The sequence below is a fragment of the Ooceraea biroi genome, chromosome 12, assembly GCF_003672135.1.
Source record: "Ooceraea biroi isolate clonal line C1 chromosome 12, Obir_v5.4, whole genome shotgun sequence".
Taxonomy (NCBI): Eukaryota; Metazoa; Arthropoda; class Insecta; order Hymenoptera; family Formicidae; genus Ooceraea; species Ooceraea biroi.
The window spans coordinates 529,760-539,515 of NC_039517.1; the positions used below are offsets into that span (position 1 = coordinate 529,760).

At 38.9% G+C, this 9,756-nt stretch overlaps 3 protein-coding genes across 6 annotated transcripts; 2 read left to right on the top strand and 1 right to left on the bottom strand.

The window, feature by feature from the left end:
* The first annotated feature begins 66 nt into the window (after positions 1 to 66).
* Positions 67 to 2,602, top strand: LOC105278868. The gene is made up of 9 exons (XM_011338285.3): positions 67 to 264; positions 452 to 543; positions 627 to 840; positions 911 to 1,081; positions 1,169 to 1,355; positions 1,428 to 1,626; positions 1,722 to 1,860; positions 1,934 to 2,115; positions 2,233 to 2,602. Exons 1-9 carry the CDS (start codon positions 67 to 69, stop codon positions 2,582 to 2,584), a joined length of 1,734 nt encoding a protein of 577 aa, XP_011336587.2. The 3' UTR covers positions 2,585 to 2,602.
* LOC113561407 (ERI1 exoribonuclease 3-like) lies at positions 2,554 to 4,057 on the bottom strand. 4 transcript variants are annotated; one of them, XM_026974115.1, is made up of 2 exons: positions 3,870 to 4,057; positions 2,554 to 3,446 (listed from the first exon to the last, which is right to left on the bottom strand). In XM_026974115.1, exon 2 carries the CDS (start codon positions 3,411 to 3,413, stop codon positions 2,691 to 2,693), a length of 723 nt encoding a protein of 240 aa, XP_026829916.1. In that variant the 5' UTR covers positions 3,414 to 3,446; positions 3,870 to 4,057; the 3' UTR covers positions 2,554 to 2,690. The 4 variants fall into 4 exon arrangements, with proteins under 4 accessions (XP_026829916.1, XP_026829915.1, XP_026829918.1 ...); XM_026974114.1 differs by lacking the exon at positions 3,870 to 4,057 and adding an exon at positions 3,695 to 3,734; XM_026974117.1 differs by lacking the exon at positions 3,870 to 4,057 and adding an exon at positions 3,576 to 3,698.
* LOC105278864 (serine protease easter-like) lies at positions 3,592 to 9,451 on the top strand. The gene is made up of 7 exons (XM_026974120.1): positions 3,592 to 3,679; positions 4,133 to 4,340; positions 4,552 to 5,272; positions 7,419 to 7,650; positions 8,097 to 8,287; positions 8,832 to 8,930; positions 9,041 to 9,451. Exons 2-7 carry the CDS (start codon positions 4,239 to 4,241, stop codon positions 9,358 to 9,360), a joined length of 1,665 nt encoding a protein of 554 aa, XP_026829921.1. The 5' UTR covers positions 3,592 to 3,679; positions 4,133 to 4,238; the 3' UTR covers positions 9,361 to 9,451.
* The last annotated feature ends 305 nt before the right edge of the window (positions 9,452 to 9,756 follow it).

Here is a 9,756-nt window from a genome sequence, read left to right on the forward strand (position 1 = left end):
TCTTTACATATACAGACACAAAGAAAAACCTTAAAAAGAAATTAATATACTTACAAATAAAATAAAATGTACAGAGAAGACCATCAACACGTCCGTATCCAACAGATAATACTGGCGGAATATCGAACACTGAGTGACAAACAACACGAGATGGTCTCATGTCAAGGTTACTCTATTGTTCGGATCAAAAATAAGACTATTATGGTATTCATAGGGCCCAGAATACCGGCCATAATAGTCTTATTTTTGATCCGAGACAATAGAGTAACCTTGACATGAGACCATCTCGTGTTGTTTGTAAGTGTTCGATATTCCGCCAGTATTATCCGTTAATCCGTTTGATACGGACGTGGAAATAGGAATACGCAATAACAGAGTGACAGATTTATCTTATATACCATCTAAACAGAGCAGAAGTAACAGCGAGGATAGGAAAAGACGATAAGAATAGGAATCTGAGGAAAATTATTTACGTTGCAATACACCTAATAATATAATATTTTTGAGCCCTGCAACGTCGCCACAGAGTGTAGCTTCTAGTAGGTAGGTTTGCATTTTCGTGCATTTGATTTGCGATCGTTTCACAGTTACGCAGTAATCCGTAACCGATTTGAATTTCTACGTAGGTCTGGACCTTTGGATCGGAATTCACCAATCAGCATGGTGTCTAGCGTAGCCGTTGCGGGACACACAATTCCAATCAGAGCAACGCACGCTGCTCTAGTATGGAATAGCGTGAAAACGGGAAAGAGTGAAATTAAGGAATTCACAATTCGCAATACAAGCAATAACAAGATCAAAATTCAGATAGATATGTCGGATGCGAAAAAGAGTTTTAAGGTAATCGCGTTGCTTGGAAGAAAAAAACTTGTGCGTCTCGAGCTTATTAACATAAATATTGAATCTACAGTTTCTCAGCGACAGACAAACTGTCACTACAAGCATGGTGTTGGCGATGCAACGTCAAGAGATCAAAACGCTCGCAGTTGTGTTTAGCCCGTATCATATAGGTCCAGCAGTTGGAAAAATTACCATCAAACATTACGCGACGGACAGCAGCGATTCTCAGCAACACAAAAAGGTACGCGTGTTTTCTACTAAACTGTTTTATCGTATCTTCTAGCAAACTTGGAGAGGAAAATAGAATATTCACAACTGAAATTGACAGATACCTTTGTACGGATACGGCGGCTGTGGCAAAGTGAAAGTCTCGGACACATTTAAAGATGCGGGTGGAAAGATGTGGTTGTCGCTTGGTACTTTATCCTCCGAGACTACGGCTTTGACCGCGAACATCACGTTGCAAAATGTCGGCGACTTGAGTTCATTTGCCAAAATCAAAGTTGTACCAAAAGGTTTGGCTAAATCTAATTTTTCATTATTATATATGCGTCTCAATTGTAGAGATGAATATATTTGTATTTTAGTTATATCTCCGACAATGGATTCCAGTTGGCACATAAGTCAAAAAGAACTGATACTCAATCCCAGAGAGAATCGGCGAGTGGCGATAGAATTCTATCCCAAGAAAGAAGACTTTGCGATATTACAGCGTTTGGAAGTCTCACATGTCGCGACGATAAACGTCACTTACGGAGATGAATCGACCCGCTTGCGGATACGCAGGTGAAAGATTTGTCACACGTTATTCAGATTCAGATTGTTCAAATTGACATTTATTGCCATTAAGTTTTGTTGCAAAAAGCACGCTCTTTTTGCAGATTGTACAATAAGATAAAAGAGACAGGTGAATTGACCGAAAACGAGAATGAAGCATTCAAGAATATTGTGCATCCCATATGCAAAGCTTTTCCTGGAGAGCAAATAATTCCTGGTTTAACATCAATTCGTGATACCATTGTACGTATTTATTTTACACAATTATTTCATACTTATACAATTATATTGTATATTTATTACAATTTTTAACCAGCAAAACTTGAGTGATCTGTGCACCGGGGTTCACCAGTACGAAATAATGCTCACAGTGGAAGAGTGCGCGGATGATACTTTGCCCGTTCATTATGACACTGACGAATCACAGATGGATTACTCCCTTATGAATGACACTACTCACATAGACGAAGCAGCTGGAGCAAGTTTTTTCACTTCTTCGTAAGTTCCTTCCTATTCACTTATATCTATTCATTTCTTTAACATTATTTTACTTCTCTCGATGATTTCTGATGAAACTTGGTTGGAATTTGCTTTTAAAATGTTTTCATCATGTAGGATGACGGTAGAATGTGAAGCTCAGTATTCTGAATTAGGAGAGGAACAATTCACCGTGACTCCGTCCACTGTCGTTCTCAATCCTCCGATCCGAAATGAGGCAACTGTGACTGTTCTCGGTTCTTTCAAAGCAGCCCAGCCATTTCAAACCGGCTGGTCGAAGTTAAAACTGTCGAACTCGAGTTATTTTAGTGTCGTTCCCGCGAAAGGAATGCTGCCGAGCAGAAGAGGTTTCCCTTTAAAAGTAAAATGCTCGCAGAGAATAAAACGTAACACCCATGCCGTACTCGAGATTTATACGGAGAACAGTAAACAGGATGTACTGATTAATGTTATTGTAAAACGACAGTGATCAGATATATTTACAATATGATTGAAATATTTATTTATAGTTACTGTGATAAATTTTACAAAACGACTATTTTTTACTTAATGCAAAACAATTTTTTAATTAATTCTCACGTGTTCTTTCTTTCATGTTCCCTTTCATGTTCCTGCTTGGTGCCCAAATTTAATGTGGAAGTCATTAACGATGAAGTAATTTTAAATTGTGTATTATACGTATTTCTCAAAGCTTGTATTATCGAAACCATATTCTTCACATCGTCGATGCCCGAGTGTAGACGTCCTTGCAGTGGAAGGTTCAATCGTGCGAGCATGTCTTTCAAGCTCCGTGGGAAGTAGTCGGTGGATTCGCAGAATGTATGCTTCAAGTCTATCCACTGTTTGAATTCATCCGATAACGTGATGCCGTCTAAATCACACTGGGCCGGTAGCATGATCTTCAGGTCCCAACTGCCGCATGTCACGAACGAGCTCTTGTCGGGCCTGTCGAAGTACCCTCCCTTCGTCAGCCACTTCCGGAACGCCGTGAATACGTCTGCGAAGCAAGGCTGATTGTCCACAGTCTCCTGCATGATCCCCGTCAAATCCGTACAAAACGGTGTGAGCACGGGGCGAATCCTCGGTCTGACATATGTGTGAAACGTGTCCTTCAACTCCCAGTCGTATGTGGACACCGCTGCGCACGGTAGTTCTATGATCTCCTGCGGTTTGAGCACTGGGTTTTTGTCGCACGTAGCCTCAAAGTCCATCACGAGCAGGTACTCGAACCTTTGCACCACTTTCTGCGAATGATGTACCATCGTTCTGGGATATCGACTGAGAACTCGATGAGCCATACTTGTTCCTTGGATGATATGAATGGGTGATTCCTGCGCGATTTTAAAACAAAATAAATATTTAGATGAGGTTATGTGACCGTACAAGTCAAGGTATCCTAGTCACTCTTTTAGCAATCTCATTACTTGTTTAATCGATTGATCGACTGTAAATGAGTTTACCAAACACAAGAGTAAATTTGGTGTAAAGTGTACAGCGTTTATTTGCAATACATTAGAATTTGATAAGCATTTGTATCAATATGATCATAGTGGAAATATACAAGGTGAAACAACATTACCACAGTATCGATTCGACTACGTATATACATGCAATGCAAATTGTTGTTGGGTAGCATTAACGTTAACCTCAAAAACCTTTGTTCTAAAACAATATTTTCTTGAAGTTATGCCAAACTCGGAATTCTAATATATTAATAATTTAAAATATAGTTAAAATATGATTAAATTGCTTACCTATATAATATAATCTTTATAATTTCTAACATATATCGGATCGTGGTTATGCTATAGCTCTTTCTCACGTACTCGTGCTTAATGCTATCACAGTTTAAATTGCGTGCCATGACAGCGCCATGCAAATATTACTTTATCGGTACAAGATGACACACGAACTGCATATTGATTACATGATATACATATGTGTTGAGCACAACGTGCTGGCACGTGTGGTTACTGGGCGCACAATAGCGTCGGTAACTTACCGACTATTTTTATAGGGCGCTCCATCCGGAAATTCTGGAAGAGAGAAATCGTAAAGGAGTTGATCAAGTGTCGCGTTGCATTTACGAGTTTACAAAAACGTTTTATATATTGCAAATCGAAATGTTGAGCGTAGAAATCGCGGGTACGCTTGGAAAATGCGTTCTTAATAGTGATGCCCCTGTAACAATCTCTGAATTACGGCAACTAGTTGAAGAAGCGACGGTGAGTGTAACGATCCTAACCTCAAATTAAATTGTTTTTATTAAATCCTTATATCGAACAATTATTAAAGAGCGCATTTGATATCTAGCGATACATTTATTATTATCTGTCCAAAAAATTGGTTGATAAAAAAAAATAAATAGAATAATTAACTAAATTGTTACAACGTATATACGTGAGTAAATATATATAATTAATTTTTGTTACGCAGGGATTTCCAAGTGATCAATACTACATCGTATACAATGGACGACTCATGCACGAAAACGACGTCTGTCCGGGCGGCCGTGCGACCGTTGTTCCGCGGTTGCTGGGTGGCAAGGGTGGCTTTGGTTCCATGCTGCGCGCGATAGGCGCGCAGATAGAGAAGACGACGAACCGCGAGGCGTGCAGGGACCTCAGCGGACGTCGGTTGCGCGACATAAACGAGGAGAAGAGACTGAAGGCCTGGATCGAGAAGCAGGCCAAGCGGGAGGAAGAAACGGCGGAGCGCAAGAAGAAAAAGCTGGAGAAGTTGTGCGCCGAGCCGCGACACGAGTTCAAGGACCAGCGCTACGACCAGGAACGAGCGAATTTGACCGAGAGGGTCAGCGACGCGGTGGACGAAGGCTTTAAGCTCGCTGGCACATCTGGCATCAAGAGGAGGGTCGAGGAAGAGGTTAAACCGAACAAACGCAAGACCATGTTGGACCTGGACATTGATTCGGACGAGCTCGAAGACATGTCGGACAGCAGCGACAACGAGAGTACTGCCAATGCGTCGCCCGAGGTAGGAAGCAAGGAAGAGCAAACGTCGAACGACAGCGGACACTCGAGCGATGGCAGTGAAAAAATCGAGAACACTGGGAAGACAGAGAGCGAGCATGCCGAGTCGACGCTTGACATGGAAACAACAGACGAAGTTTCGAGTGATACGCCAGCGGATGCGAAATGTGCTGAGAATTCTGCGAAAACGTAAATAATGTTCAATGATTGCAATAATTATTCTCTCTAAGTTATCATTACATATACGTGGACGTTGGCTGTTATCATAACATATATTTAAGAATAATAGATTAATTTTAATTAAAAGAACCAAGCAAAGTTATTATAAAGTTATCTTTCATAGTATCTTCTGTATTCTTCAAGACCTCGATTGTTTCATAATACTACATTTCACGATGTTTCATAAGTTAATTAAAATCCAATTAATAAGTTTATTAGATTCCAATTAATTTCTGCAATGATTATTATCGAAAGTAATACAGAATTGAATGAAGAAGGCAATATAGAGCTTCAATGTTCTACATTAATATTGTGTAATTTATAAATCTATTTATACGTAGACTAGAAAATCTGAACGACATGAAATAAATTTATTCGTTAAACAAGTTTAATCCTTTTTTTTAATTTTGAAACTCAGGGATACACAAATCCGTGACTTGTGAGCTTCTCACAAGTTGCAGGCATTCAATTCTGTGGTAAGTTTCACTCCAATCGCGAATAAGATCGCCGATGCAACGACCGAGCTCATGAAATCGTCTGTAAACAGATGCTTTTTCGTCCAGTGGTAGAGCTCCGTGACGTATCGTGCGCTTATCAAAACAAAATTATCGTTGCTTCTGTGTCTATGCTGAGCCCTTGACTGTGATTTCCCTGTGTGAATATTTATTAGGAATTTTACATATAAATAAGTAGTCAAAGATAGAACGTTAAAAATACAAAAATATAAGAAATCGTGTATAAAAGTATCAAAAGATTTAAAAAATTTGTCAAAAAGCTGATCTCTTTCTCTTGTTAGATTGAAGAATGGAATCTTAAGAGTTGTGAAAATTGAATCGAATAATCGAATTGCTTGTACGTTCGAAAATGAATAATTTCTTACATTTTGCAAGAATTCGAGGGCATACGCGGCGACAAGGTTTACAGTTAGTTTTGTAACATACAGGCTGCAAAAGTAAAATTGTCACATTTCACGTTAGTTTACTTCATAATCTTTTTGTATTTCATCTAAAGCGAGATTTACCCTGGCAATTGACACGCCGTTGCTTGTATGGTCTGTATGATTTCCAATCCTGTTGAAGTTCAGAGATGGCAATGATCTCGCTGTATTTATAAAAACCATTTTACAGGTTCCACGTGCAGTCCTTCAGTATCATAATGTCCTGCTGAACTCCACTCGTTGACAGCTCGCAGTATATTTATGATCGATGCTCATATTTTATCATCCCTCTGAAAACATGAAAAATAAATAGGTAGAATTTATACAAGAGGATTTTATAACAATTAATAATCCCTATAAAAAATTAACTCTCTTTGAGGAAATTTTTCCTTTTACCTAATACTGAAAATTTTATAGAAATTAAATAGAAAACAATTAAAATCGCAATTAAAATTCCGAAATTCTAATAACTCGTGTGAGAGTGACAATATTTCTCTAATATAATATTATTTTACACGAATATACTATTTTACAAACATATCGTAAAATAATATAACATTTATTTCTGCTAAAGGAGTCGAGCATTTTGAAAGATTGAATGGACGTTTTATTTGGAACATATCGAGCGCACGATGGATAGTTAATGCTGCACACTAAAATCGCAGTGAGCGAATTATGCAGATCTATCAGCCAAGCTGTAATATCTTTTTATACGGTGGAGATAAGGTTGCAGGCATGCCGAAGATTAACGAATTAAGTGGTAGCCACTGGCTACGTAGTCTAAGTGCAACGCTTGAAAGAAGACGTGATTTCTTGCGTATGACTTGTGCGTAAAATCCCTACGTTTTTCGGTAAGAATGAACAGTAAAATTTCGGAAAAACTATATTGATGAAAAATAAAAATGAAATTTGTTAAAACTGGAAAAATAGTTTCTCAAGTAACGCAAAACTGCAATTGCGCAATTATATGAAATACACACGCATTTAATTACTTGTTCGCGTTTGCTTTCCAGTTTCCAGGCAAGATGCGATATTTACTATGGCGCCTTATATTTCCGTGTTGCATTTTTATGGCGTTTTCTCACAGAAGTAAGTTTCTCGTAATGAAAAATTTTTGTTATATTATGTTACACTACTAAATTTATCAATTCATACAGTCGATGTAACGGGACATCGTAACTGGAAGCTGCTGGACCAGCGGAGATGCGGCAATTCTAACAGCGATCGCATTATCGGCGGCAAGAACGCGAGCCTCGGCGCGTATCCTTGGATCGCGAGATTGGGATACACCAATGGCATCGAGAACGAGAGCTACAAATGCGGTGGCACTTTAATCAATCGGCTCTATGTAATCACCGCCGCCCATTGCGTGGTGAATCTGCGCGACAAGTATACACCTTTGCGGGCAAGAAGGCAGACAGTGCGAAGGATTTTCGCGATACGTCGCCAAGTGTACGCGACATTTATTTATAACGCTGTCGGAAAAGTTTCCTTTGATGATTACTTTGTTTGGAGGCAAACAATTAGACGGCGATATTTCCGTTGTTATTAACAAATTTGCTTGGCGAGATCGTGATGATCAAATTTCATGCGATTCAGCAATTTATAAATTATATTCACAGATTTTGGGTCATAATTTAGTTTTATTTGTATTTATTTTAATTTAATTTAATTTTATTTTATTTACAATTGAAAATTGATATCTGAAGATTTTTGCTAAAGAGAGATGAACATATTTTTTAAGATTTTATATGAGAAAGAAAGTTATATTTTGTAACTTGGCTGTTTATATTATTTATGTTATTATTATGCATTATGTAAAAACCCTTTTCAAGTTTCAGGATGTCTACGGTGCGCCTGGGCGAGCACAACAGCCTGACCGATCCTGATTGCGAGAAAGACCATTGCGCGGAGCCGGTGCAAGACTTCCTGCCAGAATCGATAATCGTCCATCAGAGTTACAATACGCCGCGCAACATGCACGATATCGCTTTAATACGGCTGCAGAAATCGGTAACGTATAGCGGTAAGTCGTACAATAATATAATAATAATAAGTTATATTATAAATATCGATTGCGCGATCAAGAAATCTCGATTAATCTTAATTTTAATCGATTAATCTTAATCTCGACCGACTTTGGTTGAGATCGGTGAATAATCATTCGCGTCCTTTTTTCGCTATAGACATCTTTAATGATCATGATGATAATGATAAATCCTGCTTTGGAAATTCGATTTTTAATACTTTTAATTTTCCTAAACGATCTAAATGAAGAAATGCAATCTTTCGTCAATCAACTTTTCCCTAAACTCTCCTTGGACGCGGCACGAATTACGCATAATTGCGAGTTTACCTCGTTACTTAGAACATTTTCTCAGCGAAACGTAATCAATGGCAACCTACAATCAGCATTACAGCAGTAGACTCTGATCTGTACGGAAACGACTCGAATGAAATCCCCGCGTGTCGTTCGAAAAATTCGCTGGAGTTTTCGCTCCCGATTGGCAGCGTCATCGTGCTCGTTGATTCGCGAAAGTGAATCTGCTTTTCTGTTGTAATCCGTGCAGAGTATGTGAAGCCGATATGCATGATGCATGGTCGACTGCTGGGGAAGAACTTCGTCGGTGAGACAGCGGAAGTCGCCGGTTGGGGAATTTATGATCTCAGTAAGACACAGTTAAATCAGCGTTAAATGAAGTTTCCGTTAAATTCCATTATCTTCTATTAAATTTATTAATTTATTATTAAATTTATTATTAAATTAAATTATTAACAGACATTCCAAAGACCAGCACGACTCTATTGACGGTGAAATTACCGGTCGTCGAACTAGAGAGGTGCAAACAGGCCTTCAGCAAACATGTGGACATTGGGGACCAGCAGATGTGCGTAGGCGGGGTCCTGGGCCGAGATTCTTGCAGCGGCGACAGCGGTGGGCCCCTGATGAAAGTGGAGAGCGAGAGTGGGCCCCCCAGGTACTACTTACTCGGCATTGTCTCCTTCGGCGTGCGACATTGCGGCGGCACCACGACACCAGCCATCTACACCAAGGTGGCCAAGTACATCACGTGGATCCTGGACAATATATCCCCGTGAGAGCATCCCCGGGATCGATCCTGAGATCGATTAATTTTGCAGCGTTGAGAATTGTATAAATATTGCTTAGTCATTATATATATTTAATCCTTAAATCCTGCGTTATTTATTGATTATTTACTTAATTATTAATAAAACTGATTATAATTCTAATGGACAAACATTACGTGCATTTAACACGTGCAATTTGTCGTTAAAAGTTCGATAAATTTATAATCGAAATTTATCAAAGAGTAATCGACTGTATAAGAATGATTTTCGAATGATCTTTATGCGATCTTGCAGCCGTCGCCGTGTAAAATTCAAACGCATATATTCCCATTCTGCGAACATCTTGTTACACGCGCGTTGGCGTAATTACAGATTACAGAAATCAGATTCAGTAGAAAATCTGCA

Excerpts from the sequence above, each read along its gene's own strand:
- LOC105278868 (XM_011338285.3), top strand. The coding sequence starts at position 67 with ATGTACAGAGAAGACCATCAACACGTCCGTATCCAACAGATAATACTG. Across the intron at positions 265-451 it reads TTTTGATCCGAGACAATAGA|GAATCTGAGGAAAATTATTT; the intron begins GTAACCTTGACA and ends CGATAAGAATAG. Across the intron at positions 841-910 it reads ATGCGAAAAAGAGTTTTAAG|TTTCTCAGCGACAGACAAAC; the intron begins GTAATCGCGTTG and ends TTGAATCTACAG.
- LOC105278864 (XM_026974120.1), top strand. The coding sequence starts at position 4,239 with ATGTTGAGCGTAGAAATCGCGGGTACGCTTGGAAAATGCGTTCTTAAT. Across the intron at positions 4,341-4,551 it reads AACTAGTTGAAGAAGCGACG|GGATTTCCAAGTGATCAATA; the intron begins GTGAGTGTAACG and ends TTTGTTACGCAG. Across the intron at positions 8,931-9,040 it reads TTGGGGAATTTATGATCTCA|ACATTCCAAAGACCAGCACG; the intron begins GTAAGACACAGT and ends AATTATTAACAG.
- LOC113561407 (XM_026974114.1), bottom strand. The coding sequence starts at position 3,724 with ATGTATATACGTAGTCGAATCGATACTGTG. Across the intron at positions 3,447-3,694 it reads GTAGTCGAATCGATACTGTG|GAATCACCCATTCATATCAT; the intron begins GTAATGTTGTTT and ends AAAATCGCGCAG.